The following is a 15,209-nucleotide window of genomic DNA, read 5'->3' on the forward strand; positions in this document are numbered from 1 at the left end:
TTGTTGTTGCATTTTCTCCATTTGTTTTCAAGATTTTTGATCATCTTTACTATCATTCTGAAAACTTTTTCAGGTAGTTTGGCTACTTCCTCTTCATTTATTTGGACTTCTGTGTTTCTAGTTTGCTTCTTCGTTTGTGTAGTATTTCTCTGCCTTTTCATTTTTTTTTTTTTTTAACTTACTGTGTTTGAGGTCTCCTTTTCCCAGGCTTCAAGGTTGAATTCTTTCTTTTGGTTTCTGCCCTCCTAAGGTTTGTCCAGTGGTTAGTGTAAGCTTCGTATAGGGTGAGATTTGTGTGGGTTTTTGTTTGTTTTTCCTCTGATGGGCAAGACTGAGTGAGGTGGTAATCCTGTCTGCTGATGATTGGGTTTGTATTTTTGTTTTGTTTCTTGTTTAGATGAGGTGTCCTGCACAGGGTCCTACTGGTGGTTGGGTGATGCCAGGTCTTGTATTCAAGTGGTTTCCTTTGTGTGAGTTCTCACTATTTGTTACTCCCAGGGTTAGTCCTCTGGCAGTCTGGGGTTTTGAAGTCAGTGCTCCCATTCCAGTGGTTTCCTTTGTGTGAGTTCTCACTATTTGTTACTCCCAGGGTTAGTCCTCTGGCAGTCTGGGGTTTTGAAGTCAGTGCTCCCATTCCAAAGGCTCAGGGCTCTTCTCTTTGGACTTAGTCACCTTTCCACTCATAGATCCCAGCTTGCTTGACAAGGTTGGGCCAGGAGACAGAAGTCCTCGCCAAGCGGGCCAGACTTGGGAGAGTGCTTAGGGTGGCAAGTCTCAACCACAAGCTCCCCTTGGGGTGGCTCCGGTCAGAATCCACTGTTCCCCAGCACTGCCACTGCCACCGCTGCCTCCTCTCTCTCTCCCCCTACACCCACACCTCCTAGGAGCTTGCCCACTCCCTCACTCATGCTCTCCTTCCAGAGGACTCTCAGGTCCTGGAGAGCCTCTGATCCATCTTTTATGTTGCTGCCAGAGCCATCGTTTAACCCGTAGCTCAGATTTCCTCAGACACCCCTTAGAATAGACATAAAGGTAGTTCCCACCTGCCTCTGTAGTCTCGTTTCTTGACACTCCTCTGTCTCATAATTTATGCCCAACCATTTTAGAGCTGGTTACTGATTTTCTTGATTTATATCTCAATTTATATCAGACTGTTTTGTTTTCAGTTTCTGTATACCTGTGTTCGTTCTGCTTCCTTGGCCTCTTCAGAGAACCTGTCCCCTCTCCAGTGAGGCCATCTTGTTCTCTTCCTTATGTGACTGTAACCCTTGTGTAGTGGGAGGTTACCTAGGACACCTGACTGAATTTGCTTGTTCATGAAATGTATGTAAGTCATTAAGAATAAGCCACGAGGTGCATTATTTTGCTGACCTCAGCACTCGGTACAGTGTCTCGATCATGGATCATGAACAATAAAACAGTTAGATTATAGCATTTGTTAAAATAATATGTTATCTGATTCTGAACTCAGCCCTTACCCTCAGTGATTTAGCTATTGGGCAATTGACTATGTCAGCCTGATTCAATTGTTCGGAATTCAAATGTTTGGAATCCCAGCATACACACACACACTCAATTCTTAATACTTTGCAGTCTATAAAAATATAAGATAGTGCCCCTTACCACCCAAAAGATTTTCAGATTTTTGTCTCTCATTGGGTTTGAAGAGAGCTTTTAGCATGTTCCTTTTTACTCTGGGAATATTGTCATCCATTAAACCTGTTGAATTTGTATCACTGTATGAATTTATGCATTTTCACTAGCAAAATTTTAAAAGGACCAAGTATATAAGATCCATTTACTGTAATGCAAAATTTAAACCTGAGCTTGACCTGTATTGAGTGTACAGCATTATATTTCCAATGATAATTAGGCTGAAAATCCTAAAATGCCTTTGTTACCAAAAAATGTGAAATTTTCTCCATGTTCTATATCCACAGCAATGAACTGTTCAGCTGAAGAAACTGAGAATGACCACAGCCCAGAAGCACTCACTAAAAAACTGTCAGATGTATGCCAGTTACGGAGGGACATAGATGAATTACGGACCACAATATCAGACCGCTATGCTCAGGACATGGGAGACAACTGCGTTACCCAGTGACCAGTGTTGGGCCCACAGCAATAACGACCCATTGCGAAGTGCTGCTGTGTTAAGTTCTTCATGTTTCTTTTTAGGAGCCATGGTAGAAAGTTGCAAGTGACGTGTGTCTTGCTGCATAGGTTTTTTTTCTTTGGATTTGTTCTGTTGCAAAAGAATTGGGATGTGAGAAAGTTTCAAAGGGGCTTATCTAATCAGGCAAAAAAAATTAAATTGCCATTTGAAAACTATGATAAAATGTATAAGAAAAAAAAATCTGTATTCTCAAACTACTGATCGTAGGACCAAGCTGTGAAGAGTGCCCTTCAGATAAAGGGATAGGATTTCTTTTAATCACATAATTGTGTGTGTGTGTGTGTGTATGTGCATGTGTGCATGTGTACTTATTTACAAAATTATGAGGATTCCTAAGATCAAAGCAAAGCTTCTGAGAAAGGCACACACTATATTCTTGTGCTGCTTTTTTTTTTTTCTCATGGAGAAGCTCGTGTTGTACTTGGGGTTTTCAAGGGTTGGCTCAGCAAGAGTTCCCACATCAGGCAAGTGTTGTAACAGTAGTACAGCAGCAAAACCTTTTGTGTTTTGAACGATCACTGTGCTGAGATGGTGAGGTTGTGGGGTTGGGTTGATTTTCGTACTGTAGATGGGTCAGCTATTTTTCCAGAGTGATTGTGAATCATCTAAGAGGTGTGAAATACCGATGTGATGGTTATTACCATTAGCATTATAATTTATGTATTACAAGGTGATTTAACGTAATCTGAACTAATTTTAACATGTCCCTTACTATTTACAATTTTTATTTATAGATTTTATATATATATATATATATAAGTGTAAACAAAGCCATATATAATTAATGCAAACCTAAGGCCTCAGATCATTATTGTAAAATGAACAAAATTACTCTGGAACAATAACTTATTTATCGAAATCTCAAATGTTTACATTTTTAACAGTTTTGTATCTGTTTTGAAGTTGAAACCACTTTAAGAAAAAATCAATCTGTATTCTTTATATCTGAATTATCACTAGCATAAAAGAAAGTCTAAACCTAAGTGATACTGAAATTGCTTTTATTAGGTAAAATACATTAAAAACAGGGTTCTTCATAGAATATAAACTTGCCCAGGTTAGTTGTTCTTCTGGGGTATAGGATATCACTATGAAATGCAACTGATTTTTTTAGTAGACATACAATCATTTAAACTTCCAAATGAGTACTTCCCTATTGTAGTTGTATCTTGGAAGGAGTAGATATTTTATTAACTTCAGAGCATTTAGTACATTCTTTTGAATGTGCTTAGTTGTGGCAATCATTGTCCTTTACACATTGGTTTTGATTTATCTCTTGATACAGCCCCAAATCTCATTTAGGTCAAGACACATAATAGGTAGAAGGAACAAGGGATGTTAATCAAGCTGGAGAATATTGTTTGGGGCAAGAGCAGATCACATGTCTGTTTTCTTGCCAGACTTATATTAATGGTGTAAAGGCTGCTCCTAGAAAAATATGCTCCTGAATATTTTCAGCAGTGAAAGGATATTTGGGATAGACCTTCAAAGAAACTACCCAGGAAGACATTCAGCTCAATTTGACTTATAGACAGTTCTCAATAGTTATTCAATAGTTACATTTCAGCAATCAGTTATAATACATTGTAAGGACATCAGCCTTCCCTTCTGTTCAGTGCCTGAGTCCTCCCTGCCATTTAATGTCTTAGGATCTGGACACTAAGCAATCAGTGCATTGTAGGGATTCCGCTTCCCATGGTCCTTAAGCTAAAAAGGAGGGACTTGGTCACTAGCAAAAATTTGGCTTTCTAAGATGTTCATCTGTTTTTGAATGTTGGTGGTTTGAAGACAATCAAGGAGTAGTAAACTTATACCAAAAATCTGATACAAAGAATTCTGCCTTGTAAAAATTAATATCTGTAAAAATGGTCATTTACAGTAAAGTAGATAATTAGCATCTAAATAGATAATCCACAAGTGTGGCATACATTTTTACTTTCTCTTTGAATAGAATACCCTCCCCCCACCCTCAACCTCCACAATTTTGAAAATAAAGGTACCCTAAAATGATAGTGATAATGGGCAAATAATCACTGATTTGGATCGCTAGGTTCTTACTAAAATGTATATGTTTGGGAGTTTTATGGTTATTAGTGTTGCTTCAACAAACTTTTGGTCATTTGTTTTGACCACTGTAGATACTTTGTTTTCCGCCTTTGTTGTGATAAAATAATTTATATTTTTAAAAAGTAAGTTTTCTAGAACTCAAAAAATTTGACTTTTTTCATGTATCTTGGGGTAAAAAATTTTAACCTAACAGAAAATTAACTAACTATTGCTCATATATTTCAGTTTCCAAAATGTATCCTCTCCATGAAAAGGAGAATTAAGATGTAATAATTTAAGTATAACCTTGAATTACAGACTGTTAATCTCTTGGAGTCTGGGTTTTGTAAAGGGGCCTAGATAATAAGCAGACAGCCTTGGAGGGAATTTTGGGGGAAATAAAGCTGTTAGTAGTCTAATTTGTCAGTATTTAATTTTGATTTTTCAGAAAATTCCCTTCTCCAAGACAACCTTTTATGTTAGAATAATAAGAATAATGGTATCTCTTTAAAAACAAAGATTTTATTATTAGACTAGGTAAGGTGGACAAGTAGAAACTCTATAGTGTCGTGTCCTAGTTTGAAGTAGGATATTCTTAGAAGTTATTACAGTGATTATCTGTCTGAGGTGAAAATTAACTCAAGTTTTAAAGTAAGTCTATTTGAAATTTGCTTAAGTATTGACTTAGGTAAGCCTTGCCTGAGTTTTTTTTTTTTTTTCAATAAGTGTGACCCCTTTTTGTGTTTGAAATAGGAGTCAGTATTTAATGTTAACCATATTTTATATTAGTGACATTTATTTTGGTCATGACAATTTATTAAACTGAATTAGACTTCTTTTGGTAGCTCGTTAAGAGACAATCTCAAGGGCTGGAAAGTGTTGCTAAAATAGATATTGTACATTTGCACAATAATGTACAATAATGAATGACTAATGATATTATAAATTTTGTCATAGTTCAAGAGTCATTAATAGGATTCTCTTAGATGGCATTTTTAAAGGAACTACTTTATTTGGAGAATGTTCTTTCAACATCAGTAATAGTTCATTGAATAATATAGTAGCTGAGAACTTGGACTATATTTTTACATCACATAATTCAGCTCAGGCACATCTTTGGATTTTGGCATTCTCTTATGCAGCTTTGTATCATTGTAAATATGTAATTACAGAAATAAGCAATTCTCATAACCATGCTTACTCAGACAATGTCATTTGAAACTGCCAGTAGCTAGAGGTCTCAGAGCCAAAGTTAATTCATTTTGTTTCCATTTTTGACAGTTTTTTTTCCAGTATTCACAAAACATAAAATTTCTAGCTTCACCCCAAAATGTCACGCTGGAAATTGCTGTATAATAATAACCTGCATTTAATCATGAAGAGGGAAAGGTTTTGGATATTTGGATTTTTATCTTATTTAAAAGAAGCATTGATTATATTAAGAATGTAGTTTCAAATCATTGTCATTAACAACACTGTTGTAACTGCATACATGAAGAACCTTTTGTGCCTTTTTGCCTGCAGTAAGCATTCATTTCTATTTACATGAGCTGTAAGAATGTTGATGGTTATTGCACCTTGTTCTTCTGTAAATAGACGATTAAGGATTTTTGTTTAAAGCAAGGAGCAGTTTTCGTTACTAGGTAGATACCTTAATAAACATAAAGGGAGTTATCAGAGTCTTTGGAGTCCAACCTTTTCCCTGTTTAGTGAGCAGGAAACTCCTTTGGAATGTAGTCATTTGTGTGTATGTGTGTGTGTGTATATATATATATATGTATAAATAGTTATTTAAATACATAAACATAAAATTCAGCATCACCTTAGTGTGACGACAAGAAGTAGTAAGGTGCTAGGTGGTTACATTAAAAGCACAGCAGAATATACCATCAGTCACTGTGACTGGTGGTTTTTATAAACTAGGTTCAGTTTTTGAACCACCCAGAATACCTCGTGTAAATACAATAGTCATGACTTAATTGAAATAGTTATTGTAAAAAGAATGTGAAGCCACTGGTTGGCTTATGCCTTCTGATTATTATCCTTGCCTCTTTTTTTGTAAAGGGGTTGTTTTTTGTTTTTGTTTTTTAATAGGGTTTACAGCTAGAATTTTGAATGCCAAAGTTCTATTTATTAAATTTTAAAAGTTTTCAATGTTAATGGCTAAGTATTTTTCCACTGGACTATTGTTTGTTGATGTTGGAATTTGTATTAACAGAGAAATAAATTTTTTATAAAAGATTTATGTCTACCAAGTGCCTAATGTTGATATAAAAATGTATTTGAAATTTCAGACTCTGAATTCTCAATGACAAGAATATGCTGACTTGACTCTTTCAAAGTTTTCTTTGTGCAAGAAAAAAATCTTACTAGAACAGGGGCACTTCTGCCTTCTATGTCTGTCTGAGAGTTTCTTTTCAGTCATTGGAAAGCATTTTGTCCAGTCTTTTCCTTGAAGGGCACAGATTTTCTGATGGCATAAATACAAGGCATGGCTATGCATTTCAGCTCATAGAACTGTATCTCTGCTTTGAATTTCTAAAATTCTTATTTGAATCAAGAGTCTTCTCTCTACTTTTCCAACAGACAAAATCAGATTTCAGTTTTTTATATTGCTGAAAGATTGGCAAGGTAAATCTTTTTTATTTCCTCCCTTCTAATCAGATTAAAACCTTACTGAAATATATACAAATAAGACCTTGTTAAAAGATTGCTCTGCAGAAGCCTCAACATCTCAGATTGATGGCACCCTGGGTCCTTGTTCTAAGTCATATTTGCCTTAATGTTGCCTGCTGGTTAACATTTGGATTAGCAGCGTCTGTTTCTAGTCCGGTTAACTTGGCATTGCTATCGAGAGTTTTTGATGAGGCATCTAATTCAGTTAACGGGAAAAAGAAGCATGCTTTACATACCCCGTAGGTTGTAAGCAAATGACTTGGAAATAAAAACAGAATAGATAAAGTCCTTGAGTATTTCCAAGGTTATTAATGAAGAGTCTTCTGCTTTATAAGAAAACATATGATTTTTGATCTGCTTTAAAAAATAAAGTTTCAATGGACTCAGCAAAGACTTTTGATGGGGCTCATCCCAATGATTTGGCCAGTACTTTGAGCTACCTTTTTAAGCCAGTTTCCCAACCAACCAATCTTTCTGTGTAGAAATACAGAGGACTCAGTTTAAAAGAGGAGTAAATATGCTCTTTGTGTTGTGCAAAATGATGGCATGTGGATCCAGTAGAGCAAAGCATTTACAAATAAATAGCACTCTAACATCATGGCAGTCCTCTCCTTGATTTAGTGGAGAGTCCCATTTGAGGACTGAAATTGTGACAAAGATTTCTTCAATGTTCAAATAAAACTGCTCTCCCTGATAAATTCAGTGTGATCACAAAAAGAAAAAACGACTTCCCATTTCAGCCACCTGTTTTTACTTCAACACAGTCTCACTTCACAATCTCCACAGATTCCTTTATAATAGAAGTTTTAATGAAACATACTCCTACCCTACTCTGTGACCTGGAAATTCCAGTCTGGGTATTTACTTGAGATAAATACAAATATTCATCTAAAAAGAGACTTGTAAATGAATGTTCACAGTGGTTTTATCCATAATAATCAAAAACTGGAAAGAGCCCAGGATCTGTCAGTAAGAGTTCTCTACCTAGATTTGAAAAACCGCATTCTTTCATAAGCTCAGATTTTAATTGATTAGCGAATATATGTTAATACTTTGGGGAAGATGGAATAACATTTCATAGACAACAAGGTGATGGTGTATCAGACTCCCTTTGTATACTACCAGAGGCACTTTTGTTTCTCTTCCCTCTGGGGTGAGCATTGTCCTTTGTCATGCTCCCACCTGTGTTACATGAGTCTCCACACTTGATGTGAAGCTCTTGGTTTTATCCTTGAGATAAACCTTTTATGCCGTTGTTTCTGAACAGCATAAAGAGCTCATCAGACTGAACTCTTTGAGAGCAGGCATGTTGTCTTATTAGACTTTGCATTTAATAAGCCTGTAAGACATACTAATCTCCAGAGACGTGCAAATACCTGTTGTTAGCCCCAGGAAGGAAGAATGATTTCAAAGGGGAAAGAAGTGGTTTTTATAGCATAGGTCATCCTTGGAGGCTGTGATGCTTTTAATGGGACATGTAAAGTGATAATAAACCCTACTTAGGCAAGTTCAATTTTCCTCCATCCCTTGGACCTCTTGCTAATCTCTCCTGTGACTGTCCTCTTTCTGCCCTTCTGTGGGTTCAGGCCACAGGATTGGACACAGTTGTTACCTAGCCCTAGTGTTCCTGGAGCATAGCAACCTCATTGGGCGTTAAGCCAGCTGTGTAGGTTTTGTAAGGACAAATTCAAGGTCTTAAAAGAAGAGCAAAATGTCAACTTCAACAGTGAATGCAGTTCCATTTATGTATATATGCACAAGTCTGGTGGCTCAGAGGTTAAAGCGTCTGCCTCCAATGCGGGAGACCCGGGTTCAATCCCTGGGTTGGGAAGATCCCCTGGAGAAGGAAATGGTAACCCACTCCAGTATTCTTGCCTGGAGAATCCCATGGACGGAGAAGCCTGGTAGGCTACAGTCCACGGGGTCGCAAAGAGTCGGACACGACTGAGTGACGGAACGGAACGGAACGGAGTATAGTCATTGAAGCATATAGTAACAGCTGGCATCCCTTCTTTGTTTAGAAACAAAGTAGTTTAAGTCTGTGACTTGGTATCTTTCATGACTTGCAAAAATTTCTCAGTCATATTCCTCTGCATATTGTTTTTTGTCCTGCTTTCTCTTTTCCCTATAACTGTACCTCCAGTTATGTGTATCTTCTCTTTTATCCACTATGTGTCTTATGTTCTTGGCTATTTTGTTCCCTTCATTCTTAATGTTCTCTTGTGATGTATCTTTAACTATTTCTCCTTTTGGCTATATTTAATTATCTGTGAAATCCAACCATAGCGTTGCCAATATCAGGTTTTGTATTTTTCAGTTCTAAAATTTCCATTTGGTTCTTCCTTAGAATTTTCAGTTTTCTTTCAACATTATCAATTTTTTCACTGATTTCTTAGCAAATTAAGCATAAATATTTCAAAGCCCATTATCTGTATCCTCAGTTTGTTTCTACTATCTGTTGTTTCTCTTCATTTTTAAAATAAAGTCTTTTGTTCTCACATACCTGTTTGTTTTTTATTTTCAGAGCTGAATATTTTATATGAAAATATTTACGGCTCTAGATAATGTTACCTTATTCCAGACAGGATTTAAATTTGCTTCTGGTAGGGCTAGGGGCACTAATCAGCCTAAGCAACTCAGGGCTTCAGTTGATTTAGAGCAAGGGTTTGAGCCCTTGGGAGAACCCCCCACCCCCACCCCCCGTATCTGGCTCACCTAGCAAAAAAAAAAAAAAACCCAACTCAAAGTAAAGGGCACTTGCCAGTGCTTCCGTTCCTAAAACAGCTGTGGAGTCCAATTTTCACTTTCGAGTCCAACGATTAGGTGAGCAATAACCTACAGGCCAAATCTAGCCTACCACTTGGTTTTTGGAAATAAAGTTTCATTGAACACAGTCATGTCCATTTGTTTACCTATTGCCTAAGCTACTTCTGAGCTAAAATTGCAGAGTTGAATAGTTGTAGGAGACTATATGACTCTCAAAGCCAAAATTATTTATTATTTGTAGAATTTTGCTGACCCATATCCTGGATCCCTAAGTATAAGGAAAGCTCTGTCCAGTTTCTCTTTGAGTTACCTCTTCCAGAAATGGCAATAAATATTCCTAAAGGAAAAATAGCCCCAAACCCCAGGGTAAACTTTTTTGTTTCTTCCTTGTACTGGATCTTGAACCTGTAATATTGTTTTTACTGCACCATTACCTCTCTGATGCCTTCAACTAGAATTTTCCCCAGCATTTTCTAATCGTTCTTTGTGGGAAGCATTTTGATCTGAATTTTGGTTTGCGTTTACTGGAAGCAGAAATCTTTATAAGACATTGTAACCACCAGTGTTTTTAAAAAATAGTTATTTGGCTACACCAGCCTTAGTTGTGGTACATAGGATCTTCAGTCATTTTAGTCGCAGCATGTGGGGTCTAGTTCCCTGACCAGGGATCAAACCCACGTCCCCTACATTGAGAGCACTGAGTCTCAACCTCTGGACCACCAGAGACATCCCTCCCACCAGTTTTTAGACAAATCCAGCCTGACGATGGGCTCTCCACCATCCCTTCTCGTTGGTTAAAGTGTTGTTTGCAGGGGTGTTGTCCTTCGTTACTTTTGATCTGTCCTAGTTGTTTGCTCTAGTGATGTAGGGTGCAGTTATTCTAGACTTGGGTCTTAGACTTAGAAGAAGTGCTATCACTGCACAAAAGTTCCTTCCTTCCTAAACTGTTTCAGTAGTAAATTTACTTCACTAAGTTCCTGCCCCTTAAAATATATCCTGCATATCTGCTGCTGAATCCTCAAAATGGCAGTCTTAATCAGGCTCTCAAAAACCTTCAGTGAGTCTCATTGTCTAAGGAAATCCTTGACATTTAAGCTTTTTTTTTTTTCCCTTCATCCTATATTTTAAGTTTTTCTATTTCACTAGTCTGGTCAAAATATATTGGTCACATACATTGATGAATGTGGACATTGAGCTCTGCTAAAAAAAAAAATACCAAATAATTCAGTCAACTTAATGCTTCTTTCTCATATAAAATGAATTTCCTCCCATTTATACTCTTCAATGTTCATTTCAGATGGCGTTGTGTCTAACCATATTTTTCTTACCCTTCTATGCCTCATAGTGGTTTATACCTGGTGCATATTCAATAAACATGGTTTTCATTGGAAATAAGAGTTGTGTTCTAAGATATTTGCTTTGAGTAATTCTTCAATATTTCTGTTATAGAAACAAAGATAACTATTCTTCATTGAAGCACTGTCAGTCTATTATTTCTTCCATAAGTGTGTGAATATTAATAAAGTAAATAAACTTGCTAAAATTAGTGAAGTTATTCCTAGCATTGGAGTGGCTAAATAGTAATAGATAATAACTATTATATAAAGGTTATTATCAGATAGAGTATTGACAGATTTCTTATAACTTAAACTATTGATAGCAGTTAAATAATGTTAATTCACAGATTTCCTATTTTTATTTGAGTAGCAAGGTAAACCATGTGACTAGTATCTAAGAATTCTAATATGTTAAACACTTAGAGCCCTTATTAATTGTACTAATCTCGAATTTCTGGATAGTTTTATGTGAGTATTTTTAAGAGTAGACTCAGATTAGTTAATTTAAGAATCCAGTAGAAGATGTATGGAAAATGTGCTTGAAAGGATATGTGTTTTAAAACTTTTTTACCTAAAGTCTAATTTCTTAATGTATGCAAAGTGGGGTAATCATCTTGTTCATAACCTTTGTATAGTATTTAAATCTGTGATGAAAAACAGATTCTGTTTGTGTCTTTGAACAATTTGACCTCGATAATTCTGAGTCTTGTTGCAAGTGGCAAGTAGTATACAGAGCAATAACCGGAAAGATAAAGACAAGCTGTATATGAGACAAGAGCGGCAACCACTGTAAATGCAGAGGGAAGAGGAACTAGAGAGCCTCTTGATGAGGCGAAAAAGCTGGTTTAACACCAAAAAAACAAAGACCATGGCATCCAGTCCCGTCACTTCATGGCAAACAGAAGGGGAAAAAGTGGAAGCAGTGACAACTTTTATTTTCTTAGTTTTCAAAATCAATGAATATGGTGGTTGCAGTCACAAAATTAAAAGACGCTTCTTGGAAGAAAAGCTACGATAAACCTATACAGCACATTAGAAAGCAGAGACATCACTTTGCCAACAATGGCCCATCTAGTCAAAGCTCTGGTTTTTCCAGGAGTCATGTATGGATGTGAGAGTTGGACCATAAAGAAGTCTAAGCACCAAAGAAATTGATGCTTTCAAATTGTGGTACTTGAGAAGGCTTTTGAGAGTTTCTTGGTCTGCAAGAGATCAAACCAGTCAATCCTAAAGGAAATCAGTCCTGAATATTCACTGGAAGGACTGATGTTGAAGCTGAAGCTCTAATACTTTGACTACCTGATGCAAAGAGTCGAGTTATTGGAAAAGGCCCTAATGCTGGGAAAGATTGAAGGCAAAAGGAAAGAGGAACAGCAGAGGATGGGATGGTTAGATAGGATCACTGACTCAGTGGATATATATTTGAGCAAAGTCTGGGAGATAGTGGAGGACAGAGGAGTCTGGTGTGCTGCAGTTCATAGGGTTGCAAAGAGTTGGACATGACTTAGCAACTGAACAACAACCAAAAGGTCAGAGCTAGAAAATGTTCCTAGAGTACATATTATAATGGAGAAGGACGAGTGGTGGAATAGAATGCCGACTGTGTTGAGGATACAAAGGATTGGTGAGCTTGGTGGAATGGGAAGAGTTTTTAATCTAGGTTTTGAGTTTGGAATGCAAGTGATAGTAACTTTTATTTGCAAAAAGTGTGGCAAAATGTGTAAGGATTTATGAATCAATGCTAATATTTGCCCATCAATGAATCTGGGGCAGAAGTGGAAAAAAAGAATGACTCCGGAGAAGAAAGAAGGGAGTAATATCGCTCTATGGTCCCATTACTCAGGAACGTCCCATTACTGATAGGAGGAATGCTTGCTTCTATTTCATGTGAATGAAGCGATGTACAAGGGATTGCTTATTCCAAAACATCTGTCAGTATTTCACAACTAGTAATTGACACTTTTGAACAGCTAGTATAATTCACATTTTACTCAGCTTGAATTTCTCTTTTAATAGATTTTGTTTTTAGAGAAGCTTTTGGTTTACAGAAAAGCTGCACAGAAAATATACCCATTCTCATTCCAGCTCTGCACACGGTTTTTCCTGCTATTAACATCTTGCATTAGTGTGATACATTCTTTGTAAGTGATGAGCCAATACTGATCTATTATTTTTACTAAAGTCTGTAGTTTATAACGGGGGTTCTCTGTTGGCTCAGTAGTAAATAAAATGCCTGCAACACAGGAGACTTGGGTTCGATCCCTGAGTCAGGAAGATCCCCTGGAGTAGGAAAGGACAATCTACTCCAGTATTCTTGCTTGGGAAATCCCATGGACAGAGGAGCATGGTGGGCTGCAGTCCATGGGGTCAAAAAAGAGTTGGACACAACTTGATAACTAAACAACATAGTTTATAGTAGTTCTGAACAGTTCTCTGGGTTTTGGCAAATACATAGTGTCAGGTATCCACCATTGCAGTATTAAACAGAATAGTCTGACCACCCTAAAAATCTATGCTCCATTTATTTATTCCTCCCTGTCGCTAGACTCTTCTCAACCACTGTTCTTTTCACTGTCTCCACAGTATTGCCTTTTCCAAAATGTCCTGTAGTTGTGATTGTATTGTATATAACCTTTTCTGATTGGCTTCTGAAACTTCAGTGTGCATGTAAGATTTATCCATATGCCTTGAATGGCTTATTTCTATGGCTTAAAAGCTTATTTCTTCTTATTGAATATTCCATTGTATGGATACACCACGGTTTATCCATTCACTTATTGAAGGACACTTGGTTGTTTCCAAGTTTTTGGCAATTATGAATATAAAGATTCTATAAGCTTTTGTGTACAGGTTTTCCTATGGACATATTTTCAACTTTTTTGAATAAATATCTAGAAGTACAATTGCCAGGCACTGGAAAAGACTCTGATGCTGGGAGGGATTGGGGGCGGGAGGAGAAGGGGATGACAGAATGAGATGGCTGGATGGCATCACCAACTCGATGGACATGAGTTTGAGTGAACTCCGGAATTTGGTGATGGACAGGGAGGCCTGGCGTGCTGTGATTCACTCACAAAGAGTCGGACACGACTGAGCAACTGAACTGAACTGTTGGTCTATTTAGCCTATAAAACACTGGCAAGCTGTCTTTCAAAATGACTTATCATTTTGCTTTCTCATCAGCGATGAATGAGACTTCCAACTGCATTTGGTGTTATCACTGCTTTGGACTTTAAATTCTAAAAGGTGTGGAGTAGCATCTCATTATCGGAGAAGGCAATGGCAAGCCACTCCAGTACTCTTGCCTGGAGAATCCCATGGATGGAGGAACCTGGTGGGCTTCCGTCTATGGGGTCACACAGAGTCGGACACGACTGAAGTGACTTAGCAGCAGCAGCTTAGCAGCAGCATCTCATTATTGTTTTAATTTGCATTTCCCTGATACTATACAATGTTGAGCATATTCTTATTTACCATTTTCATATTCTTATTTACCATTTCTGTCTTCCCTGGTGAAATGTCTGTTCGGATCTCTTGCCCATTTTTAAAATTGAGTTGTTTGTTTTCTTACTGTTGAATTTTAAGAGTTCTTTGTACATTTTGGACAGAAGTCCTTTATCAGATGTGTGTGGGCTATGGTTTATATTTCCAGTCTATGGCTTATACTTGATTCTCTTGAAAGTGTCTTTCTCAAGATGGAAGTTTTAATTTTTAACAAAGTTCAACTTTTAAATTGACAGATTATGTTTTTGATGGGGTATCTAAAAAGTCATCAGCCAACCCCAAGGTCACATAGATTTTTCTCCTATGTTATCTTCTAGGAGTTTTGTAGTTTTCATTTTACATTTAGATCTTGACCCATTTTAAGTTAATTTTTGTGAGAGCTGTAAGGCCTGTATCTAGATTCACATTTTGTATGTGCATATCCTGTTGTTTAGCACCACTTTCTGAAAAGACTATCCTTTCTCCATTTATTGCCTTTGCTCTTTGTCAAAGATCAGTTGACTGTAAACTCAGGGGTTGCAATTCACTTTTAAAATAAAGCTCCTCTTGGGAAAGGTAAGATTATGAATATTTTAATGTGAAAGAGTTATTCAAAATCTCCTGACACCAGGTTACTAAATGCACTGATTTTCCACAGTTTCCTCACTTATTTTTTGCCTGGAAAGTTTTCTAGACCATCTCTGCTCCAGAGCTAAGGAAAAACT

The 15,209-nt window shown here is 37.0% G+C and overlaps 1 protein-coding gene across 6 annotated transcripts in view; it reads left to right on the forward strand.

Annotated features, from left to right (window-relative positions):
* Positions 1-6,455, forward strand: part of CEP85L (centrosomal protein 85L) — a 209,058-nt gene extending 202,603 nt beyond the window's left edge. For 5 of the 6 annotated variants that reach the window (XM_088840583.1, XM_055433469.2, XM_088840585.1 and 2 more), the window contains one exon: positions 1,941-6,455. In XM_088840583.1, coding sequence (XP_088696709.1) covers positions 1,941-2,104 — 164 coding nt within the window. In that variant the 3' untranslated portion in view covers positions 2,105-6,455. The remainder of the gene's footprint in view (positions 1-1,940) is intronic. The other variant, XM_088840584.1, reaches the window with a different exon arrangement.
* Positions 6,456-15,209: the final 8,754 nt, after the last annotated feature.

The sequence above is a fragment of the Moschus berezovskii genome, chromosome 10 (assembly GCF_049115385.1).
Source record: "Moschus berezovskii isolate FMDL1 chromosome 10, NW_MosBer_1.0, whole genome shotgun sequence".
Classification (NCBI taxonomy): Eukaryota; Metazoa; Chordata; class Mammalia; order Artiodactyla; family Moschidae; genus Moschus; species Moschus berezovskii.